Source organism: Merops nubicus, unplaced genomic scaffold (assembly GCF_000691845.1).
Source record: "Merops nubicus isolate BGI_N331 unplaced genomic scaffold, ASM69184v1 scaffold617, whole genome shotgun sequence".
In the NCBI taxonomy this organism is placed as follows: Eukaryota; Metazoa; Chordata; class Aves; order Coraciiformes; family Meropidae; genus Merops; species Merops nubicus.
This window is the reverse complement of record NW_008620731.1, coordinates 26,401-52,081: the sequence shown is the minus strand read 5'-3', so window position 1 is coordinate 52,081 and position 25,681 is coordinate 26,401. Positions and strand designations below refer to the sequence as shown.

Below are 25,681 nucleotides of genomic sequence, written 5' to 3'. Positions count from 1 at the left end.
ATGTCATTGGACTGACCCTCATGAGGAGGTGGAGGAGTGGCAGACACCCAGTGGTCAGACCGACCAGCACGTGTCATCCTCAGGGACTCTGCTCTGGGCATTGCAGAGTTTTCCTCTTTTGAAAGATTTTAGTGGGCTGTTGAATGAATTTCTTTTGATTAGCATTAACAAAGAGCAACTTACCATGAGGTATTTTTGGAGGGGATTGTTTTGGAGGCTGAAAAGGTTGTGACTGCTGAAATGACCACATTATTTTGGTCAACTAGGAGGGGAAAAAAAGGGTGGAGGGACAGGCTGCTTGGTGGTTTGTTGTGCTTTCAGCAGGCAACTGGCATTTTGGATGTGTGTGCTGTAATCTGACTGTGGTTTCCTCAGACCAGCACCTGACATGAGTTTGTTACAAGCCTGTTGCTGTTTTCTGATAACACACTGCTACATCACTGCACAGGGGGAAATTAAAACTGCTTGGCAGTACTAGATGGAAAGGGAGGGGGAAGAGAGGTGGGTGAAGTGTAAGAGGTTTTGGAGCATTAAACTTAGGAAAAACTTCATTTGTAAAACTAAGTTTAGCCTCTGTCTTCCCCCTTGTATTGTGTGTGCTTCACAACGTTTGGGGTTTTGCATTTCCTTACAAGTACATACTCTCCTCCTGTCACTAGGAGTTGCAATAGCACATTCTTACTGAAATTGTAAGGTAATGGGACACAAGGTGTGAGAAGATACCAAACCCATCGTATATGCTACTATGAAGAAATCATAGTGAGCTCGTGTTTTCAGCTTTCTCTTTTGTGGTCCAGCTTCCTTCTCCTTTCCCAGTGTATCTGTGAGGCTGTGCACTCCAGCTGCAACTTCCCTGTCTGCTTTTCTTCCTCACCACTGTTCCACAGCCTGTGCATTTCAGAAATACAGAAATGCATGTCTGAGAATGCCTCTGTATGAAAAGGCTTTTCTGGGGGAAAGTTAGCATCGTTTTAGGAACAAGGTGTGAGAAGATACCAAACCCATCGTATATGCTACTATGAAGAAATCATAGTGAGCTCGTGTTTTCAGCTTTCTCTTTTGTGGTCCAGCTTCCTTCTCCTTTCCCAGTGTATCTGTGAGGCTGTGCGCTCCAGCTGCAACTTCCCTGTCTGCTTTTCTTCCTCACCACTGTTCCACAGCCTGTGCTTTTCAGAAATGCATGTCTGAGAATGCCTCTATATGAAAAGGCGTTTCTGGGGGAAAGTTAGCATCATTTTAGGAATTGCAGTTTATTCATCACAATGATCTGAATCTCTGTTTCCTAGATCTGCTCAGTGAAGGAGCGCCATGCCAGTGAGATGCGCGACCTTCCCAACCGCTATGTGGAAATAGGTATGACCCGACAGGGGCACTCCTCCCAAAGGTCTGGAAGCTTTAAAGGTCTCTTTTCACATTCTAGCCTCAAAAAGCTCTTGCAGCTTGGAGGCAACATGTAGTCACATCAATGTCTCCTCATTTTTAGTCAGTGAGGTTGTCATAGCATCTTCCTGCGTAGTTTTGGGTTGGTTTGGGTTTGTGGTTTTCTTTCTTTTATATTTGTAGACTCTTAAATTCTGTGTTCATCTAAAATCAGAGATACTTGAGTGAACAGCAGATGTCTTAACTTTCCCATCGCATGGATTCCAACAGAGAACTTGGGTTTTCAACTTGGTTAAATGATGATCAGGGTAGTACTAAGGAGAAAACAGATAGTACTTTATTTGATTACCTGTTGTTTGACTACACTGGTCATAACTTTTTCACTTTTTTGTTAAACATCTCTGATACAGCGCTTGAAATTTGATTTGAACTTGCTTTTCTTGCCTTTTTTGTTCCCTCTGTGTTTTACGTTCTCTTTTGCTTTACTTGTCTAGCTTAGGTGGTGTGAATAAATTTCATTATTGCTGATTAAAGGAAAAGGTCTTTGACAAAATGTGTATTAAGTGTAGAATGAAATTCAAAGAGACTTTGGAGGGGAATAAAGAGTGTAAACATAAAGTCACAACTGTCTTCAGTTGTGGAGGATTGAGAGAAAGTCTTCTTCTGGGGAAAGGAATATTTATGAAGAGGTAGTGCTGGGAAGATAAGCAGGCCTGCTGAGACTCAGCAGACCAGAACAGAGAACAGATTGTAGACTTCAGTGCTTCCTTGTCTTGACTGTAAGGACATGAGGTGAGATTGTAGACAAGAGTGTTCAGGCAACATCCTGACTCATGTCAGATTAGAGTGGTGCATGGCATAGGTGTATACTCTGCTCTCTGATTTCAGGAAAGAACAGTTTTAAAACAGCTTATGAATTCAACAGGGAGACTTGCTAAACTCTGCAGGAGCTGTGGATATAGAGGGACAGTGACATGCCTGACAGCTGAGACCTGAGAGCCATTTGTTGCTTGAGATTCCAGAGTCCAAACCAACTAATTAACTCTGGAACTCTAGAATATTGAAGAGAATTCTGACAAGGGGAAGTTCAGTCTTGAGTTGGAGCCTCAGATCTTTAAAATAATATAAAATATAAAACTATTATATAAATCTTTTATGTACCTGGGAGTAGCTTTTAGAAAATAATCAAAAGGGATTGCTTACAGGGTGATGAGTGAACAGAGGCAACTTCTACTTCGGCTAGAATGTTTCTCTGTGGAGGAAGCTAGTCTTATGTGGCTGTCTATTGGAACTTCATTTAATTAAAAAAGAAAAAGCTGTCTTCAGAGTATTTAGGTGCAGACTTTAAAGTTAGGGATTTTTGTGGAAGTAACTTTTTCCGCTTACAATTCTTAGCCTAAAATCTCTGTACACTGGAGGACTGGTGTTGTTTGCTTAACCTGTTAATGACGTGCTTGAGCTTTCTCTTTCTGATTTCAGGTCAAAGCACCAAAACAGCTCTACCAAATGCTGTCAGCAGCACTCATTGGATCATGGGTATTAGGTTGGGAGGGGAAAGAAAGACATTATTTGTTCAGGTCTCAATATAACTGACTGCTGCTCTGGATGTAGTCACACAGGTGGTCTTCTTAAGAGCTGTCTGTCATGCCATAGCAGCTATTTCAATTGTATTTCAACTTTATTTTTCAAAGACATAGCTGGAAGGTCTGATTTTAGGAATGGGCAGACCAGCAGCCCGTGTAGGTTTTTTGCAATACCATTAATATCTTAAGTGGATGTACAAGCTGATACTCTTTCATAATGTGAAGAACCTACACAAGGCATGAATATCCTTCAGTGGCAGGACAGATTAATGTCCTTCAGGTGTTTTGACAACATACTTATGAAAAGTGAAACCCATGACACAGTATAACTTTTGCCATGTGTAGTGGTGGGGATTTGGGGGGTTTTACCCCCCCTGCCTCTACAATTTTGCACCTGGAATGAGAAAGAAAAATAGAGTAGGAGACTTCATAGTCACTTCTCTGCTTGCCAGGGTAATACATATGAAGTCTGTGATAATACAGTGTATTCTGATGTTTCATCAGTTGGAGATTTATGCTCTTTTAGAGCTGTTTTGAGGGCCTCAGAGTTCCACAACAGTATCACAGTAAATTCTGTTGGCATTCACTGAGCATGAACGTTTCTTCAATGTTTTGCAGCCCAGAAGCAGAGGAACAGAACATTTCCTCCATTGTAAGTTAGGTCCATAGGGTCCTGTGTAACAATGTCCTCCTCATCTTCTGGGCATCTTGACACATACCTGTGCTTACTCTGAGGCAGGATATATATACAGTGTCTACCATGATGCTAAACCAAGTGGCCCATAACGTGGGAAAGAAACACCACTGAACTGTTCTAGTGGTTTTATTTTCAAAAAGATCATGCTACCATTGGCTGCAAGAGAAATTTAATGAATTATAGAGCTCCCATGCACTGAGATCTGTGTGGCATTGCTAATGTTACCTACACCTTTCAGTGTATTAATGGTGCTTTTCTTCAGTAATCTTTTCTGTTGTCTCTGGTTGTATGTTACAGTTCGTTGCCTCTGTGGGTCTTCATTCAGTGTTGAAGATAAACTCCAATGAAATGTTTCTATTTAGGTTTAAATGTATGTTAGCTGAGCAGATCCTATCAGTTTAGCTCTGTCAGCTACCGCTGTGAAGTGGTGTATTGATTAGAAAGTATTGGTATTGAATTACAGGCTTAACATGGACTAAATGCCATTGTGATCCTTCTTAAAGAGTGCTTGACCTCTGGGCTCGCTCCTGGTGCATGTACAAAAGCTGAACAACTTCTGGTCTGAAGAAGGAGCCCTGCCTCAACTGCAGCCTGTGAGAAGGCTGGTTGCTAAAGAACTAATTAGTACTTTGCAATTAATACGATGCCTTTGCAAAGTGAAACAGTGCATCTAGTCTTTGATGACCTTACCAAGGGGCTCAGGATTTGATATGATTTTATGGAGAAGTACTTTATTTCTGCCTCACTCAGGATGTTAATGGTAGTGGAAAATAGAGATTAATCAGTAAAAGACTTGAAATCAATTAAGAGACCTCCTATTCAATTTATTGTAGTCCAAATTTTGTCTGACAACTCTCAGCTTAATTCCAGATGCCAACCAGCCAGCAATGCCACTTGAGCATCTCTCCTCTCTCTAGTCCCCCAAATTCCCTGCAGTTCTGGTTTAAAAATTACATTTTTGTGGATATGACTGTAACAGCTCATCTGTGTCTTTTGTGAGGGAATAGCTGTGTAACTATAAAAATAGTTACTGGTAAAACAGCTGTAACTGCATGGCAGGTTACCACCAGGTGTTGAGACTGCACATGTGCATCTGAAAAGAGAGCACAGGAATATTTATTTTTGTTTGTAATGTGAGATACTGGGATCTACCATAACAGAGTTTTACTGTTTTTACAGAGGGATCTTAAAGCTTAATTAATGAATGTGATGAGCAGGAATTATCTGTGACTAAATGTCATCTGCTGTATATTCTGATTTATGGAAATGTTTCATTGAAGCAAGTCTGCTACACTCAAGAAACAAATTGCCAGGCAGAAAAAGAAGATAACCCAACCCATTTATAGCTATTCCACTTAGTTAATTTATACATTTTTTGATAAAATTAGTCAGGACTAGCAGACTCTTGAATATTTTTCCCTGCTGGTTAATGAAATTTTTTCAGTTCAATGTGTCATGAAAAAAAGTTTTTCCGAAAATCAGCTTGGAAACTTGGAAACTTAAGCTCCTGTCTTTCCAGTTGTCTTCAAGGATTCCATGGGATTTCCTTAAAGGTTGTGTGTGTCTATAGCTAGAGAGTTGTATGGGCAATTGCCATAGTTCTAAAGATGATTTTTATTCTTTCATGAGATGAAATAGGGATTTCAGCAGCATGGTAGCACTTCTTGTACACACACAGGTAATCAGTGTTACAATTTGCTGGTTTAAGAGCAGACAAAACAGTTATCTAGTTTAATTGAAAGAGTGGACCTCACCAGATGGATGATTGCTGGCATGATGAGGTAATGGGCTTTTTTCCTGATGTTTCTTATTAGTGGGATACTATAACTGAGAGAAAGGGTTTGGTTTAGTAGCATAATTTTTGCTCATTTCCATTCTGTGCTGGTAGCAAGTACAAAGACAACAGCTTTTGGTGTTAGAGGCTTTACAGAGTTTTGATATTAAGCCTAGGTGTTGGTTTTGGTTTTATTCAGTGATAGTACTCAATTCACAGTATCATTTTCATTACCCTGCTTTGTTTTAATGAAAATGCTCATACTCTTTGGCATGTGGCAAAGTTGTATATGAAATGATTGATTAATGATAGATTTTCTCTAAAGATTTTTTTGATCCTTATACACTCGAACAAAAAAAAAAAATTGACTTTTCCAACTGTGTTGATTATAAATAAATAGTAGAGGATGGGACTTAAAAGTTTGAAAGCATCAGGTTTTGCTAAGTAGGACCCCACAGCAATTTTAGCCATATCCTACTACATTGAAGGAGAAGGATAGTCTACTGAAATGCTGTTGCAATTTGAATGTGATTAAGTAAAAAGCTGATTTCACATACAGTGCTGCAAGTAGAAAATTTGAAGGGAGTTCTAAGGATATTCAAACCCAAATAAAAGACCTTCATGTGGGTTACTTCACTGCTTCTGCCCAGAAATTTACAGTTCCTTTGAGTCAAAATTGACATCTCTTTAACAGGGCACATCCTAAGCTTTCCATTCAGCTAGTCACAAGTAGGTCTGCCCTGGAAATCTGAATATATGACAGCTGCTGTGGAGACTTATGGGAGATAGAAAGACTTTCTAAGGAAATACTTAAACTCTGCAGTAAGTGTCATATATGAAGATTTTCAGATAAAAATAGGATGTTAAAAAAATGTGAGATTTGTATTTTCTTCAAGGGTTTTGTTGGATAATACACCTGAAAGTAAGAATGTTCTTTTATTTCAGTAAAAATATACCATGTGTATATGTTTATGCTTTGTGGTTTACTTCTATGCATCTAAAGATGGCTTAAGTGATACATGGGACCTTTTCTGGTCCTCTACTTGGAACTGAGTGGACATACTGTGAAAAAAAAGTTTTTTTTATATTTTTAATCAAATGCAACTGCATGCACATGATCACAGTTAATCAGAACATGCCATTTTCTATTAAGCTTTGTTTTGAATAAGTAGCCTAGCTCAGAAAACCACTGGTGGTGGAGATACCATCCTGAAAACTCTTGAGGGTATTCTCTACTGTGGCCTACAGTAAAGACAGCAAATTTTGCAGATGTGCCTGAAGTAGCTGGTTAAAAGGTAATTTGGGAATGCATGTCAGCTCACCAGAGCTCTTGGTAAGCTAGGCCACAGTGCTGAGTGACTGCTGCTCTTGATACATGGTTAGGCTACCTAAAAATTGGCTTGTTGTTGGCTTTTTCCATTTCTTTCATATTTCATATGCAATTTTAAAAAAAAGCCATACAACAACAAAAGTCAAATGTCCTTTTTCTCCACATGTTAAGTTCCATGTGAAATCTCTGCATGCTAGTTCAGCTCTCTGCTTACTTTCAACATTTTTACAATGTTGAAACCTTGGCCCTGCAACCTCTGACTGTAACCAGAATTTCACTGTAAATCTGCAGTGGAAAAGCAGGGGCTGCTTTTTTTGAGATTGCATTAAACAAAATAGATTTATTTTAGTTTCAGCTCACCACATGTGTGGTTCTTTTAATTCCAGAGGAAGTTGCTTTACAGAATTTGGGTAAATAATGTAGAATATGGTGGTTTGTTTCTGTAGTGTGGTGTGTTTTGTACATTTCATTGAATGAACAACAACAAAAAAAAAGATTTACAGATTTCTTCTCTTTGCTTCCTGGTAATTTGTTTGACAGCTGTACATAGATGCTGAAGGTAGAGTAGGTCCACTGTCAGCATATCTCCCATCTTCTCTTCTGCCAGGCATAAACATGTGTGACACGTGGCGATCCCCTGCTCGTTCCCACTCGCTTCAGCGCTGCGTTTGTTTTCATTGTTTTGGATCCTTTTCAAATTAGCAGCATTTCTGCAATGCCTCCATGTTGGTTTGTGGTTTTTTTTTTTTTTTTTGATCACATCAAAGTGTCCAGAGAGTAAGTCATGTTAACCTATTAGTATTCTGTGCAGCTGTAACTTCTGTAATTTTTTTCAGGAAGACTTCTTTGATTAGCTGCATCAAAGGTTTTTAACAGGTCAAGAAGCACTGTATATGCCAGCTATTCTTTGTTCAAGGCTGTAGCAGCAGAGCTAGAGCATTGTTTTTCAACAAGGCCTCTCGAGGATGAGCTAAGAGAAAGCTGAAAGTGAAACCAAGGAAACTAAACTCTTATTTAAAAACAAAAGTTGAAGTGATGGGTTTCATTTGTTTGTTCATTTTTGTCTCCAGAACAGTCCTTCTGTATGATCCTAAATACACCATGATGAGGATTTTACATTTTCACTTGCAAGGGAACTAAAGTTCCAGTGAAACACACATGATTTGTTTTAACTGTCTCCATAATCTTTACAAATCTCCCCTTCACCATGCTGTTTTCCTCTGAAAATTCAAACCACAATATTTTACATGCCTTTGAGAGCCTTCTCTTGTCACTTTTGAAGGCTGAAAGTTTCTTTACTTGTTCTTTCTAGCCAGCATTACAGATTTGACTTTGTTTTTTATTTTCCATATTTGTCCTACCACCTTTCATATTCTTTTAAAATACCAAATACTTAACTGGGAATAAGATACATTATGTAGATGTTCCTGACCTGGCTTGTTTAAAATCGTCACTTAGCGTGTGACACAGTCAGAGTAATCTCATCAGTCTTGCAAGCTAGAACAAGATAACTCTGTACAGGATTACAAATGTGAAATGATTCTCTCCTAGAAGAGACTGAGTTCCCTACCCTTTGCCCCCCCAGTGATGTCAAAGTGTCAGCAGTCATTAAGAGAAAACCAGGATTTGCTTATTCATTGAGAGACGGATGTCAAATCTGTACTTCATTTGACAGTATTTTTTTCTCCTTTAACAGTAAGGTGATTAGTTTTACTGTTACTTCTCATTACCCTAGCTAAAGAAAATTAGCTTTATTTTTAATGTCATGATGCTGCTTTTTGTTTGCTTTGCTAAAATAATTAGTAACTATTTTAGTAAACAGTAGATATTAGTAACATAGCATGCTAAGCAGTAAGCAAGGAAATGTTTTTTTCTATTTGCACTTCAGTTCTCCTAAAACCATGTTTTGGGGGAAAACGATGATGCATCTGATTTTTATAAAAGCTTATAGGTCTAAGTTTTTCCTAATAGAAGCACTTGGATTCCTCTTTTGGGTCCCATGAGAGCAGAGCTGCACTACAAATCCAGCAGAAAAAAACTAAATCTCTGTTTCTGTGGCAGAAGTCTGCGTTTAATGAGCCTTTTTGTAAATACAGTTTAGCTCTCTCTTTCTCAAAATAGTCATCATGTAACTGTCTCTATTTCAAGACCAAATTTGGGGAAATTACATTTTCAGTTTTATGAACAATTTCTTTTCAATTTTATGAAAGGGACTATTGAACTGGACGTTTTCTTGGTAATGAGGGTGTCTGTAAATCTTCCTGTGATGTTTAAAATGATGATAAATAAATAATGACCTTTGTGTTTTCATCTATCATACCAATAGATGTAGCAGGTGTGATTCTCTTATGGCCACATGAACTTGCTGTGAATATGCAAACCAGTGAAGTTGTTCATATATTGCCTATTTTACTGAGTTTGGTTTTGCTTTTGCTTCCTTTTTTTCAATATGATTACTGAAAATCAGGCTATTGATCTCAAATGTTTTGTCTTTAGCATGTCTTAGAGCACAAACATTTCTTTTTGCAAGCTTTAATGAATCTTTTTCTGTTAAGTTTAATTTTTCATCTTGCTGATCCAACTGGGAAGTCTGTAGGGGTTTTTTATGTGTTAAATCTTAAATTTCTCTTAAGTGCTACTATATACTGTTGATTGGCACAGAAAATCAGTTGTGTGTTTATCTTTGGGAGTTGGTTCATACACATCCATTTAACAGTCTGCTGTCTTTCCTGTATTTCAGTTTTCCAGTTTGACACTGAGTTCTACATCAGTGGACTTGCCCCTCTCTGTGACCAGCTGGTTATACTCTCATACGTAAAGGAGATTTCTGAAAAAACGGTAACTGGTTTTATGTTTCTTCACAGCAGTAAACTGCCCTGTGATTTGGGCTGTAAGCTAGTCATGCAGGTCTGATTATCTGTGGAAAAATTAGTAGTTCACTGGTAGGGAACAGTGCTTGAAACTTCTCTGACCTTTAGAAGCCAACCAGTGGAGGTGGTGTTGAAGATCAATATCTTTGAGAAGTTCTGTCAGGGTTCCTTTATTTCTTGCAGAAGGCAGAGAAGGTCTCTAGATAGTCCTTTCTCTTTTTCCCTTCCTTTTCTCCCCTCTCTCATTTTCTCTCAGTTTCTCTTTCTATATCTGCACCAGAAGAAATTAAGAGTTTTTTTAGCCATAAGAGGGCCTTGCTGTATCTTAGAAGAAATGAGAGTAGTACAGTTGATGAACTCCAGCAATAAGAATGATTGTGCCAGGGTGGGATGCATGATTACAAGTGAGTGGCATAATCTCCCTTGCTTCCAAGACCTTTAGTTGTGTACACCTAGATACATGTGTAGACAGGTAGAAATTAGAATTCATTTCAGCCATTTTTACTGCACATGGGTGAGTGCCGTGTCTGTCTCCAACATTTATTTCATATTGCCAAATGAAAAGTGAGGCAGTGGAGGAAATCCTTGAAGTTGCAGTGTGAGAATGGCAGATGCTCTTGATCATGGCTTTGATAGTATGTCTGCGTTAGACAACCATCACCATAGTAACCTTGAGCAACTGGGTGCACAAGTTGCTAGGCAATGAAATGCTGTAGGTTCAAACAAATGCTTGAGCCTGCTGAAATCAATAGGGTTAGCTTCTAGCTCTGCTGCAGGATGTCAGATTATTATTTCTTTATTTATATGAAGGAGAAAAATAATGTCAGAGCAGTGTTTCCCAAGAGAGTCAGTACAGTAGTCCTCTAGTACAGGGCAACCTGTGAAAGAAGAGGCAAACAAATGGGATAAGAAAGGGGGGGGAAAGGTAATGCTAGGTAATCCTGAAATGCTAGGGAGCAAGGAAATTGGGAAGCCACTGTTAATGAAGAAGTGGCATGGGTAAAGAGCTACTGTAAAGGAGATGGTGACTGATAAAGGTCAAGCTCATTCTAACTGGTTCAGGAAGGACAGATCAAAAGAGTATTTCAGATGATATAATGGTAACAGAACATAGGAATGCAATGGTTGATGATAATCTGTGATAGCCCTGAAAACTTCCATGACCATGAGCAGAAAAATAGTGAATAAACTCAGGGGAGGATTTAGTTAGACCTCTATCTTGTCTAAACCTCCTTCTCTGCAGTGATCTGTTCAAGGGAAGTAAGCCCAGAGTATGAATAACTTCCCGTTGTGTTTCAGGAGAGATTACAGCTACTCTGTGAAGCAAAACTTAGCAACTTGTATGGTTTGGAGCTCAGTGCCCAGTGCAAAGTACTGGACCTTTGGGAATGTCTGTAGCTGTTGAATTGCAGCCTTGTTTGTAGATGACCATCATTTGACATTGCTAAGGTAAACCATGTAGGATGCAACTAAGATATTGGTGTTTTCCTAGGAGGTGGAGTGTTGTGCAAGGCCTAGGCTGGATATTGTGCAGCCCCTACCTGAGTCCTGTGAAGAGATCTCTTCTGATGCACTAACAGTACGAGGATTTCAGGAAAATGAGTGTAGAGATTATCATTTAGGTATGTGTTCTTAATATTTTGTTTCCTTTTCATAACTCAGTTCGAAAAAAAAAAACCTTGATTTGAGAGACCTGGCTTCCTTTTTCCTTTTTATGTCATCATCTTGAATAGCTGTCTGTACCTGCTTATGCTACTGAAGTGTAAAGTGGTGATCCACAAGAACCAACCATCTGAAAGAAGACAAATGCACATATTTAAGCATTGTGATTTATAATGCCATCTATTAAGTCAGACATACTGGGGAGGACAGAAACACAGATCTCATGCAGTGTCCACTATTGTGGAAGGCAGTATCTTTGATGGAGATGTATTCAGCACATGATCCATAGTAGCTCTTGTGTCTCTTTGGGCACAAAAGGACTTCAGGAACAGTGAAATGAGTGGTGCAGTGTCTGGAAAAGTTGCTTTGGAGACAAAGATGGAATAACTGTAGTTTCAACAGCAAGATGCAACTGAATCAACTTAAAAGGGGCACACTGATGTTTATCTTCCCTGTACCAACAAAGCTGTCAGTGTGTAACAGACCCCAGATTGGTAACAAATAGAAACTGGAGTTTGGCAAGTTGAGCCTAGAAGATGGGTTTAGTTCTGTAAGAGGCAGGGAGATAAAGCTCTGGCACAGTATGCACCAGAGTCTTTTAAATAAGATAGGATAGTTTTCTGATATATGTGTTGTAGTTCAGGAAGATGCATGACAAAGCTGTTGCAGAATTCCTTGGTGAAGATTATGTAGCCTGTGTTATACAGAAACATTCCTTCTGGCTTTTAAAATCCATGAATCTGATTTTTAAACATCTTCTCTGGCAGCATGTGTCAAATCATAGGCTTGGCAGGCATCTGTGTACATGAATGCCCTTAAGCCACAAGAAATGTAGCATATCTCCTCCTAATCTCCAAACATCTCTGCTGCTATCAATAGAGTTGGGATTTCTTTATACCTGTCCCTAAGCAGAACACTGATATCCACAGTTGTACTTCTACACTTGATGAATATTCTAGTTAACCTGACAAGTCTAAATTTTTGACATGGCTTTAAGACAGGCATTATTTTGTGAATTATTAGTTCAGGAGTGTGTTTGCATGCATATACAGATAAAGGATGGGGGGTTGTTTTCTTTCCAACCTGGGGGGTTGTTTTTTGTACCTACAAAATATTGATGGTGTTTCTTCATGGGTTCTGTGGAAATAATAACTATTCTGAACAGTCATCTTCTGTGCTTGATTTTTAACTGTGAGTACATTTTTTACTTCGAGCTTACTCAAAAATAAAGGCTTATGGTATAAGGAAATGCATAATACATATAACTTTAACTTATAGCATTGAGAATGCATTGCTGTAATGATGTGCTGTGTCCCCAGGGGTTATGGCGTCTATCATTTATGCTTTTGATGGCCTTGACCTTGATGGGGAGGAGAAGTTTATTGCAGGCTATGTAGTGTAATAGTCCTCTAAAAGTATAATAATGTGTTCTAAACCATCATAAAGTTTACACATAGTGAATGAATCAGAATTTGCAATAAGCTGTAGTGATTTTTTTTTTTTTAAAGATATTTTGCCATTTAAACCAGTTTTAATTTATTGGGGAATATAACTTCCCAAACAAGCAAGTTCTGCAGGAGTAGCCTTGCTGTCTTCCTTGCATCTCCTCTTTTGAAATTCCCCTCAAGGGTGTACTAAAAAGCAGGGCTCTACTTAAGGGAAATATAATACTAAAAATCCTGTGCATGCATTTGCAGAGTATTCGGAGGGTGAATCGCTTTTCTATATCATCAGCCCAAGAGATGTGGTGGTGGCCAAAGAGCGGGACCAAGATGACCACATCGACTGGCTTCTTGAGAAGAAGAAATATGAAGTAATTTTTACCCTCTTTCCTTTAGGCTTTTCTGGTTTGGAGATTGCAGTGGGATGATGAACTTCGCTAGGTCATTTGGACTGGGTAGCTTGTGTTCCTACAGTCATTAACTAAACAGTTGTAAAGGGTAGGAGTTGGCTCTGCATCTCTCCATCTCTCTGGAGAGTTAGTCTTCCCGCTGAAACAACTCATCTGAATTGCACCCAAGTGAAGCAGCTGAATTAGATGCTGTGAATACTGCTCTTGGCATCAGATAGGAAATGTATTGGCTGTCACTGGAAATTACTAAAGCTGAGTTTTGACTTTAAAGCAGCAGAACAGTTAACTAATGAGCTATGTGGATATTTTTCTAGATCTGTCCCAACTAAAGAGGGAAGGGCAATGGACTTGGTAGGTGGTATTAGATTTTACCCATTGTGTACTGTTTCCACTATAGAACAGAAAGGCTGTTTAGGGTATTGTGCATTGCTCCACATTACTTACCTTTGGTGTTGAAGCTTTTAAAAGTAATATAATATGGGCTTTAAAACTAAAATAATGTGGGCTTTAAAACTAAAATAATGTGGGTTCAAACTGTAGATATTGGTGCTGAAAGTGGTGTTACTCACAAAAAAGCAGAGCCAATATTAAAAAACAATGGTATACAGCTTCCTTGGAAAAAAAGCAGCTCGGTCCTTGGTTGTGTAAATATTGGTGTGTTTAAGCATGTATATGTAAACACCTAAAACAGCAATAATAAATTCTTACAGACAAAATCAACACACACCCAGTGTTCTGGACTTTGATGTCTTGCAGTTAATGACTTAGAATACTTGTTATGATGCATAAAGTAACTTAAAAATTCTTATTCATGTGTTATTTGTTTCATGCCCCTTATAAGGGGGGAAAAAACATGTGAGGGAGCCATGGAGCACGTATTCCTTTTGTTAATGCAATCATGATATTCCTCATGCAGATTTGTTTAAATCCTTGTGGATGCTTTTGCATCTGAATAGCAAACTCATATGATGAGTGCAGTTTTGCAGTTTATGTAAATCATGGCATTTGGTCCCTGAAGACTCCAGTAATTTGCAAGTGACATCTGTGAGTGTGCCTTTAGGAAAGCCATTCAGGGTAGTAGATAGCTTGTGTGTTATGATGTATGTTAAAGGTTTCATTTTTGTTTGTAAAAGTGCCAGCTTTGTTCTTGTACACTTGAAAAAAAAAAAAGAGTAGAAGAATGGCAAATGACACTTAAATATAAACCAGTCTGACTGGAATAGACTTTGGGGCTGGGGAGGTACAAGGGAGCCTTCTTCCACTCCCTTTCCTGATCATTTTTGTCACAGGTTTTGGTAGTGAAGGATCCTCATTTGAAAATGATGCAATGTGATTGAATTGTCTGTTTTGTTGTAATCTTATGATTTGATCCTAATATAATAATGGGGAGTGAACCCAGATGGAAACAAAAGTAGTTTTCTCTTTGGTTGACTGCTTTTGTTTGAGTGTGAATTCAAAGCTGTTCATCCAACCATGGCATTAAAAATTCTAGTGCTTCAAACACCCCACTCTGAAAAAAATGGTTGATTTATGCAGTTCTAGAGCTTTCTGTATTGTAAGTTTGTGTATTTGGCTAGTTTCTCTGTTTTCTACTTTTTGAATATAGGAAGCTTTGATGGCAGCTGAGATCAGTCAGAAAACCATAAAAAAGCACAAGATTTTGGTAAGTCTCAAAAATTCTGTTCACAACAAAATAGCTGATTTCTTTTGGAATGCTGCAAGGTGCTTCAAATACATTCCTGGTTCTGTATTCCACCAGACAATAGCTGTTAGGTGTACTGCAGCTAGCATTTGATTTCTTGTTTTCAGCTGCAGAAGAGGCAAGTCAGTATGTGAAACACAAAGGGATCTGAGTTTTATGAAGGTGCTGTTGACATTAAAAAGAAGGGAATTCCATTGATTGCTGATGGAGTTTTTCTTTCCTTTTACTTTTGTATTAAATGTGCTGTTGTTCCAAGTAACACACAGTATTGCAATATTAGAGACTGGGAGGTGGGGTGACACATTCCTCTTGAACTTCTACATGTGGCAGGGTTTTGGCAGGACCTTAAATGGTGCAATTGGAAGACCTTTCAAATTCTATTGAAATTCAGTTGCAGTTTCACCTCTCTCTCATGTTGCTTTGCAATTGTCATTATTTTACATAGTTAAGCTCCTTTCCTCCTATATACTTATTTCCAGTTTCTGTAGTCCCTTCACAGAGCAGATAGTTTAAGACAAAAAGATTAAGAGAAAAGGGTTGGGATAATGTAATAGCCACAAAAGCTCTTTTTTTATTGCTTTTATTTAACTTGACCTCAACATGAACACATGAGTATTTCATTAATACTGCTGCTTCTTTAAATGGGGGGTTGAATTTAAGTACAAAATGTTAGAAGATGTGTTTAATTTTTAGACAGATTAATGCTATAGTACTGCACACTGTTTATCAGTATGTCTTAAAAATTATTTTCTTATTGTGTGGTCCAGAGGTTGAGTCAAGTTTGTTGATTTGGATACTCTGTGACCCTTGCAAAAGATGTAGAGAATTCTTGAAGTAGGTCCTGGCAAGAGGAAAAAAAGAAAGGGAAGGAAAGTTGAGTTTTCTCTTGGTTTGCAGGAATTTGCTTCCACTAGGATGAAATTCAGTGTGGGTATATACAAGCAGAGTTGCTGAGTGTTTGGTCTCTAATGCAAAACCCATGGAACGTGCTTGCAGAAATCATGTTGACATCAAGCCCTAAGTGAAGGATTAGTGGTACAGGGATTTAAAAAAACACATATTCTCACTGCCCAGCATCAATCAGACCAATGACACCACACTCACACCACCTGACAATTCTGATGGTGTTGGGGATTTTTTAGGTTGCTGTAATGACCCCTGCACCTCTTGAATAGAATGCAAGGGTCCTAAACAACCACAGAACTACAGCTCCTTTCCTTATGTCGGCGAGCTGGCTAACAAGAGAAAGAGGCTGCCAGAAATCTTCATTCTTGAGAAAGAAGTTGAAAATACAAAGGTGGTTCCTACAGTAGAATGAAATTCTAAAATCTGGTGTTTGTGCATGGTTGAGGTTTTCTTTAGAAGCTTGTAGTAAGTTGACCAATTGAAGTTATTTGGATACCTCTGTTGATATTCTGCTCCACTCACTACTGTCCTTGATATCGAGTAAATAAATAAATAAATAAATTATCTTGTGCCTCAGCTGACTCATGTTTATTTTATGGGAAACAAAGTCTTCTTTTTTGTTGTACAGCTCTCTCTTTTTTTTTTTTCCCTTTTTCTGGAGACAAAGTGCTTTCAGTGGTGTGATTTGGATACCTCTGTTGATATTCTGCTCCACTCACTACTGTCCTTGATATCGAGTAAAAAAAAAAAAAAATAAATAAATTATCTTGTGCCTCAGCTGACTCATGTTTATTTTATGGGAAACAAAGTCTTCTTTTTTGTTGTACAGCTCTCTCTTTTTTTTTTTTTCCCTTTTTCTGGAGACAATGTGCTTTCAGTGGTGTGATTCTCAATCTATGTAGCGGGTATGCCAGGCTCTATTGGCCTTGACAGCAGTGTTGAGATTGCAACAGAAAGCACGGATGTTTTGCCAAAATTTTAATACACTAAATGCCTATCACAAAGATTTTGTAGCTGACCTGTGTGGTAAACTCTTGAGAAGGGGAATTTAGTATATAATAATACATAGTAATCTTATTAAATTCTTGGTAATTTGTTTACTTTATGGAGCAGTAATGGGATTTATTTTCTCAACCAACATTTTCCCCACCTGCAAACTTCATGTTGATGAAGAAAGTGTCACATACAGTGGCTGATAATTTCCTTATCAAGATAACTAGTGCAAGCACTGAATGATCAGTGGATGCCTTTTGAACAGTCTTTAATCTTGGTGGCACAGTCTTCTCAGCATCAGTGGTGTTATGAGAATTATTTAAAGAAGGATCTTAATTTGAACCCATGAATGGTCTATGCAGGTATTTTTGATTGACTGCTCTCTGGGCTCTGCATCTAGAAGAGAACTTGGAGTATCTACGTAGGGCCTGGTGCTTCGTACAGCTGGAATGATAGTTATTGTGGCAGATAAGTAACTGACTACCAAACTTTTATAACTAATTCTTCATTTTTGTTTCACTTAGGACATTGGCTTAGCCTATATAAATCATCTTGTGGAGAAAGGAGAGTATGACCTGGCTGCTCGGTAACTTCTTATTAAAGATTTTCTTGGCTGGCTAAAGTGTGTCTGGGGTGGGAGGGTGTGGGAGGTGGAAGAGGGAGAAGAAAAAGCAAATGATTGGTTCTAAAGTATTTTGTGATGTTGATTTTCTGTGTGTTCTCTGAAGTTTCAAAACATATAGATGTAGTACTGTGCCCTGTGTTTTCTTGCCTGTAGTGATTCAAAAGTTACTGTAAACTTTCTGAAGTTTAACTAGAATTGACATATACATATTTTTGAAAGTCAGCCTTGATTTTTCAAAGTCACATTAGATTTTTTTCAAAACTGAGGTTTGGATTTTGATAATCATTATTGTGTCATTACATGTAAGAGCATTAGAAAATAATTTGTGGTTATGTGGGTATAAAAAATGTCAAATATGGGTATCTAAAATAAGGATGCATGTTTAAGGGTAAGCATACTTTTTAAGTGCTCAGTTTTTCTCAGCTGAGATTTAAAAACTTAACTCATAAAGCTAATTGGCCCTCATCAGTAAGGATGAATTCATACTAAGCAGTTAAGTCCTCTTTGATGCAACAAAGTTGTAAGATCTCAAAGGAGGAGTACCTGGCACACTGTTTGAACCAACAGTTGCCAAAATGAGTCACCTTTGAAAGTGTCTTGATAGGGAGGAGGAAGAAGAAAGGAATCCTTGCAGTAATGCTGTCACATTTGTATTAATCTATGTACTTACTTTTGTTCTCTCTTTGATTTCTCTTCCAGAAAGTGCCAGAAAATTCTTGGCAAAAACACAGAACTCTGGGAATTTGAAGTTTACAAGTTTAAAGAAATAGGTCAGCTTAAGGTAAATGCATTTCTGTCTCTGCACTCAAGGAGTTGGCATGCTGGTATTTCCTGCGTGCCTCGGCCGAGTCTCTAAAGGATGACATTGGATGATGGCTGATGACATTGATGACATTGAATGGCCCTGGTGTGGTAGGAGGGTACAAGGCCTTTACTTGCAAAGATGCTCACAGTTCAATACCTCTTTCCCATTTGCTTTTCACTCCCTTCCACTATGTCCTGAAAAATTCTACCAAACTCCTAAGGAACATGGCCTCTGTGAGTGCCAGCCTCCCCTGAAAAACCAAAGTCCCTTGCAACAGAGCCACAGCTTCAAGTGTCCAAGAAGAGTTAAACTGCAAAACAACAGGGAGCACCGATGCTGTGTGCTAGAAAGGGTGGCAGGAAAGAGGAGCAGTCTGCCTTGTCCTGTGTTTTCCCTGGTCACAAGCCAGCTACCCTAACGGTACATGTTTAATGTGAGATTCTCAGTTAATAAATTGCCCAGGACACGAGGCTCTAGTGCTGTCACTGCCAAACCAGTAGAAAATGTTATGCACACTCCCTTTGCTAACACGTGTGCATTTATTTCTGAATTTTATGTCTTCCTATTCAAACTCAATGAGCCTAAAAGGACCTATTATTAAGATCTCACAACGTGCAGTCTCTTGCTGGTTTTGAGCTGTTTAATTCTGTTCAAAGTGCTAAAGTGTTTCATCATTCTGGTTTTCAGAAATGTCTGGCTTTTGTTTTAGAGCCACTCCGGTGCAAGAACAGCCTTGCCTTTCGTATGAGTGCTTAGTGGTTCAGTGCACTCTTGGCCACCTTGGAAGATGAAATCTCATGTTTCTATCTCTTTATTTCAATCTAATAAAGGACCTGAGTGCAGGTACAGGTGAAATTTTGATACGCTGCTTCTTAGTCCTTTTGCGTTCATTTTGTTTTTCAGATGCAAGTGTCTGGACTGTATGTTTTTCTTGTCTCCACTTATGTCATCCAGCAGACTGTAAAATATAAAAATATTTGCAGGTTTGCTGCAAAAACATCTCTGCTAAATTACTGCCTTTCTAAACAGTTGGTTGTTTTCAGCACCTTGAAAGTGGACTTAGAAAAACATAAGATGCAGGCCATTAGATTATTCAGCTTGAAGCTGCAGTTCACAGAATCACAGAATGGTAGGGGCTGAAGGGACCTCTGGAGATCATTTAGTCCAGACCCCCTGTTGAAGCAGGTTCACCAGTTCTAGAAGATGTAATTTTTATTTTACTATTTCAATTGCATGTAACTTTTCCCAGATTCCTAAAGAGATCTGAGTGTCATAATGGATAAGATAAGCCAGATCTAAGTTGAAGCAGTTCTTTAATGCTTGGGGTCACTCGTAAGCTATTTGGAATTTTTACCTTCTTACTGAAGTGTATTTTGAAAGAGAATTTTTCTAAAGAATTTGTGCTGCATTTAAGTGGTTGCTTAAATCTGATGTTTCCAATCTAACGTGATTTGCCAATAACTAAGGTGGCAGTAAAAGTAAAGGTTTAAACTTTTCTTTCTGCAGAGGGACTAATTAGTGATACCCCAGTGTCAAAGCCTGCGGGGTGTCTTGTTTATTTGCTTGTGGGGTTTTTGACTGTTCTGCACTGAAAGGTCCTGTTTGGCTGGACAAACCAGACCAGAGGCTGTGTTTTGGTATCTCAGTGTCTCTTGTGTCTTCAGTGAATGTTGTCTAGTAAACCTTGTTATGGCAGTTTCAAGATTTTAGAGCCTTGAGAATGATCTGCTCCTCTTCTCCTCTAGCATCAGTGGCTTGATGGATTTACATGCTCGTGCTTGAGCCCCTTCAGTGGAAAATGCCATGTCTCAGCTCAAACAGCTGAGGAAGGTGGATTTGAAGGAAGCTGCCAAACTCTGTGAGTGCTGGCTGATGTGACATGAGGAATATGCTCCATTCTCTTGACTCTGCTGTGGCAGCAGAGTCTTTCAGCAGGGGTGCAGGAGGATCAGCTAGCAGCAGCAATGCTTCAATGACTAAAATGTTGGCTAGAGGACACATGGAAGACTTGACCTGTGTGGTGGGCATAGCATAGAGCAGCAGTATCCAGACAACCTCTTTCATCTCATATGTATCCTCTGAGGAATGAATAAGTGTGGTTTGGGCTTATTGGTGAGATGGTTTAGGTTACCTCATGTCAAGTTTTACATGAGCTTTCTTGTGTATAACCCCTCCTTATACCTGTTGTTCAAAAGTCTGGAAGCAGGACTGAAGAGGAAACAAAGAAGAAAAATATTTCCTTTTATAGTATCCTCTTCCAAGTCACTTTCACCAATTCAGGAATTGATGCAAAGTTGTCCTGATTCTGGAGCTTTTTTTTGTGTGACCTCACCCCTTAACTACTGCTTGAAAATAAAATGGGAAGTTTATAACCTCTGGCATGGGTCTTAGTTCACTCTTGTGCCTGGCCTTAAAAATAACTCGGGTGCTTCTCAGTCTTTGCTGAGCACGGGGGCCAAGCTTCAGGAGGGGGCTGTGCTTTTCCTTCAGAGCAGAAGGATTTGGGGCAGGAGAGGTTTCCTTCCTGAGGCAGCCTGGCCTCACCTGCACCACCCTGCAGCTCCATCTGCGAGCAAACCACAGCCAAGAGGTGCAGCAGAGCCCATCGGGCAGCGCTCTTCCTTCAGGAATGGCAGCAAGGTCAAAAGTAGGAGTGAAAACAGCCACTGGAGAACGTCCTCTGCCCTCAGGTCTCCAGCTGATGGCAAGCTTGCTTGCTGCATGCTCAGGAGATGGGTTTTGTACGAGCGGGTCAGGAATACGATTCCCCAGGGCAGCTGGCAAGACCATGCAGGACCAAGCTGTTAAATTCTGTGACAGATGGTGGGAGCTGATGTTGGCAGTGCCCGACGTTTCAGAGACTGCCTAAGCTCAAACAGCTTGGGGAGAGGCCTCCTGTGAGCAATGAACTTTTAATTTTTGCAAAGTCATTAACAATGCCTTTTTTTTATTGGTCTTTTATTTTTACCTCTTTTTTCACCTACCGATGGAAGACTTTAATGAAGTATCTAACTTAGCCAATTGTTTTGATTTAAATTTTAGGAAAATTAATTGTGAATAATCTTTGCTATCTGTAAAACTGAAAAAAAAAAGATGTAATGAGATGTTCTTTGTCCTGCTTTATTTGAATGACGTCAGTAACAAAAGGCAACTGCATCCTGTGCCATTAGTGGGCAACAGGCAACACCTTTGAGTGTTTGGAAGAATTTCATCGGTGTGGGGCCTTCAGCTACAAACCCCAAAGTCCCAACACACCTGGTAGCAGTAGGGTTTATTTTGGCAGAGAGCAATGACCTTGGCCTCTAGTTGCATGGAATAATAGTGCTAATAAGATGCTGTGCTGGAATCCAGGGTATGAACTGATTCATTCTGGCAGGTTCTTGTCTCCTGCCTGCCAGAATTCAGTTCCTTAACACCTCCTGTAGAGCAACAGATCACACGCCTTCACCCGTTCCGTGGAGAGACGTGTTCTTAAATTAATTCTCATTAGGGTGGGTAAAAATAGCTGGCAAAACAGAACTCTTCATAAAATGTAGAAACATCACAGTAAGTCATAAATCAAAAGTACATATTTTTCAGCTAGTGAATGCTTATGCCTTTTCACAAGATACAAGACCAAGGCTGGACAAGGTGGACTTGGAGAACTTTCTTGTTTTGAGGGGCCTTTTAAGGATTTTATTTTCTCAGTGACTAGCAGTAAATATTCAGATTTCTTTATGTGCAGTGGTTGATTCTCTCATTTTAACTAGTATCTTACCACCTATCTTTCTCATGAAAATTTTTTTCAGATAAGTAATACAATTCCAACGTGTGTAATCCTAAAGTAAATAACTTCAGGTTACAGATACAAATTTGTAACATGCTTACAGATACAAATTTGCAGCACTTCCAGTGTTTACCAAGAGCCACGTTTTGTACGTAGCTTTGGCTTTTTTGTTTCACAACAATTCTTTTTTATTTTCCCCTATCATCAGTGCACCAGAATGTTACATGCCATTCCCCTTCTGACCCTTTGTTCTCTTTGTTCCTCCAGGCAATTAGTCGTTACTTGCCCAGACGGGACCCGGTTTTGAAACCTCTGATCTATGAAATGGTCCTGCATGAGTTTTTGGAGAGTGACTACGAGGTACTGCAGCCTGACGTGTCCACATGTGACAGTTATGGGCAGCCAGACACCCTCAGCAGTGTAGAATTCTGACAGCAAATTTTCTGTTGTATTCAAACAGATTATCAGTGGACAGTTCCACAATAATGAAAAGATCAAAAATATGAATTTTGGTTTTGTTCTTAAGGGAATAGGTAGAGTGTTCCTCAGAACACACAGCTACCGTGAGATTGAGTCTGTATTATAAATACTGTTATTTTTAGTTGGTTTAATGTAGCATAAATGGTTGAGGTGCTGCACAAAGACTACAGCACCTGAAAGAGACTCTGCTTTATGAATCTTAATAACGTTGCCCTGAGAAGGAAAATCTGTGTTCTGCACTGTGCATGTCTGTGGGCACGTAAAAGTGGCTTAGAGGTGAAGCACAGCAGGTACCATCTCAGAGGCTTAGCTGAAGCTTTGATGTTTTCAAATGTTCCTTAGGCAGTTCTTTCTATTTCTGTTATAATCTTTTACACTTTTAGGGGTTTGCAACCCTGATAAAAGAGTGGCCTGGAGATCTCTACAACAACACAATCATAGTTCAAGCTGTAGTGGATCACCTGAAGAAAGATCCACAGAACAGGACTTTGCTACGAACGCTTGCAGAATTGTGAGTACATTTTTAAACTCCTTTTACAAAAAGTAAGCTTGAAATCATGCACTATGGTCTATAAATATTTGCCTCACTTTCTTAACAGAAATACTGGCTTTGCTGCACTCTGCACAGAGTTGACTTCCTCTTCTCTCTGCTGACTGCACAGCTTAGCATTTATTTTCCCTTCCTTGTAAAGTACCTTGTAAAGTATCCACTGAGGAGGAAAGCAAGTTGAGTATAAGAATGGGTTTGCTTCTCTTCTTCCCAAAGCAAATAGCTCGTATTCCTATTTATGTCATCAGAGGAAACCTCTTCTGTGAAAGGTGCATTTCAGAATTGCCCACAGGAAAATAAAATGGTGGGGTTTTCACCACTATTTCAAAAGTAGTATATTTGGGTTTGCTGCATGGCTGGAAATATGCAACTGTAAGTTGTGCCTCAACTTACCTGGTTCTAGGCTACTTCATACAGGGATAAAGCTCGTTGATTTTCTCCACGTGATTCCCATGTTACATTCTTCTCACAGTGCTGCTTTGAAGAAAGCAGAGCTACTGTCCATTGCTATTTTACAGTCTGTCCCAAAGTTTTAAGAGAATGTTTTTGAGCTCTAAAGGGCATTCCAATTAGTTTCCAAAAATGTGGTTTGAAAACAGGAAAATGGGAATGCAGAGAACCCCAGGTCAGAACACAAACTCAGTGGCTGATAGAAACGGAGTTGAAATTAATGTTGCCTCTTGTTTTATTTCTTTTTTACAAAAATGAATCCATAGCAACTGTTTAGATATTTAACAAGTCAAGCAGCATCCTAACGAGCCTTACATGCTAGAGAATATTTTTATTTTTCATCTTGGGTGATTTTCCTACACTTAGCTATATAAGATCACATGTACTATGACATTGTTTATTTTCAGGTACACTTACGACCAACGCTATGGCAGAGCCCTAGAAATTTACCTAACCCTGAGGCACAAAGATGTCTTCCAGTTGATCCACAAGCACAATCTTTTCAGTTCTATCCGAGACAAAATTGTTCTGCTCATGGATTTTGATTCAGAGGTATGGTGATCTTAATGATTTTGTATTCACTTTCCACTGGAGATATTTTCACAGGTTAAAGATAAATGAGCTCAAGATAGTGTTGAGGCAGAGGGTGTGTTTGCTGTGTCTGGATACATTCTGAAGTAAAGAAGGTGTTTGCCTACACTGCCAAATAACTGACCCAAGGATGATTGGGTTTTTTCCCTTTATATATCCATTTGATTATCTCTCATGGTGAGAAGAGTGTCAGATCTGAGATCGTTGTTGTGATTCTCAAGTGGACTTTCACCATGATATTTTTTCTGCATTTCCAATTAAATAATGCTACTAATAAGCCAAAGAATGGAGACAGGGAATTTATTGTTAGGTGTGTATTAAATGTACTTACCACTTCTCTTTGACTGCAGTCAATCTGCTTCTGAGAGTTTGCAAGGTTATTGACCTAAATTTGGAAAACCAAAAAGTGTGCATTTTGTGCTGGATTCAGTCTTCTTGCTTCCCAGCTGTCTATAAAACCTCAGCAAACAACTTTTATTATGATCTTTGGGTAACCAAGTAGATCTGCTTTTTTTTTTCAGTGCAGTAAGTTTTTTAAGCACTGGAGCTAAAATACGAAGATGACACCTTTGTTATGCCCATTCTAAACTACATGGGAGAAAAAGTGTAATTCTTTTTTGTTAAATAGAGTAAATCATATGAGGAATCTGTGGTTTTGTATTATTTTGAATGTGAAGCAGAGTTTGTTCTTGTAAGGGGAAGCAGAACTGCAATCCCAGTGGCCACTCTGCTAACATGGTCTTCTCTGCTTGTGTTTCCAGTATCTGTAGTATGCAGATAGTTGGGAGGAATCCGGTTGTAAGGCAGGTTGAGTTGTGTTTCTTACACAGCCATCCCCCTGCAATTCCCCTTTGCAGTGGCATGAGTAATATTTCTACATGTAGCAGTGACTCTCTGTGATCATACTTTGATGGACATACTTCCCCTGCAGTATAAGAGCACAGTATTGATTGTTACTAGTGTTGAAACTTAAGAGAAGTATTTTGGAAGAATCTAAGATGTGTTCTGTAATGCTGTGCTGTCAGGGAGTGCTGGTGGTGTGCAGACTAGTCTGAGTTACTGTTGCTGGAAAGAGTAGGTCTGCAATATCCCTCTGATACCCAGCACCAAACAAGCATAGTACTCTACAGTGTGAGAAAATGTGTGTACCTGTTTCTTAACTTGCTTCTCTTTCTTGACTTCAGAAAGCAGTAGACATGCTTTTGGATAATGAAGACAAAATTTCTGTGAGTATAACAAGCTCATGTCATGGCAGTCCAGTGCTTGCCTCTGATACCCAGCCTTCTTTCAGTTCTATACATGTGATGGTGCTGTTTGTTTCCTTTCAGATTGACAGAGTTGTTGAAGAATTGGAGAACAGGCCTGAGCTACAGCACGTGGTAATTGTTTCTGTGTTCTGTTGGTCTCAAGCTGAGCTGAATAAACTGTTTGCTGGGTATATCTTTTACAGGTGTAGTTATCCTGTCCAAGTGCACGTGACACCGAATGTATAAATCAGCAGAGCCAAAGTGGCAACCTGTGCTGATGCATTTTTTTAAGAAGGCCATAGCATTTTTACAACAATAAAATAATTTTTAAATGTGTACCTGCAAGAACTTGATAACATACTGCTTGTTAGCACACCATGAGGTAGACCTTGTGGCACTGCAGACACTCATCTTCTCT

The 25,681-nt window shown here is 39.1% G+C and overlaps 1 protein-coding gene across 1 annotated transcript in view; it reads left to right on the top strand.

Annotated features, from left to right (window-relative positions):
- VPS41 (vacuolar protein sorting 41 homolog (S. cerevisiae)) overlaps positions 1-25,681 on the top strand; it is a 47,162-nt gene that overhangs the window by 3,457 nt on the left and 18,024 nt on the right. Inside the window, exons 3-14 of the mRNA XM_008944180.1 lie at positions 1,287-1,353; positions 9,505-9,602; positions 11,127-11,256; positions 12,994-13,109; positions 14,755-14,811; positions 17,274-17,335; positions 18,074-18,155; positions 22,213-22,305; positions 22,809-22,936; positions 23,833-23,977; positions 25,201-25,242; positions 25,345-25,395. Coding sequence (XP_008942428.1) covers positions 1,287-1,353; positions 9,505-9,602; positions 11,127-11,256; positions 12,994-13,109; positions 14,755-14,811; positions 17,274-17,335; positions 18,074-18,155; positions 22,213-22,305; positions 22,809-22,936; positions 23,833-23,977; positions 25,201-25,242; positions 25,345-25,395 — 1,071 coding nt within the window. The remainder of the gene's footprint in view (positions 1-1,286; positions 1,354-9,504; positions 9,603-11,126; positions 11,257-12,993; positions 13,110-14,754; positions 14,812-17,273; positions 17,336-18,073; positions 18,156-22,212; positions 22,306-22,808; positions 22,937-23,832; positions 23,978-25,200; positions 25,243-25,344; positions 25,396-25,681) is intronic.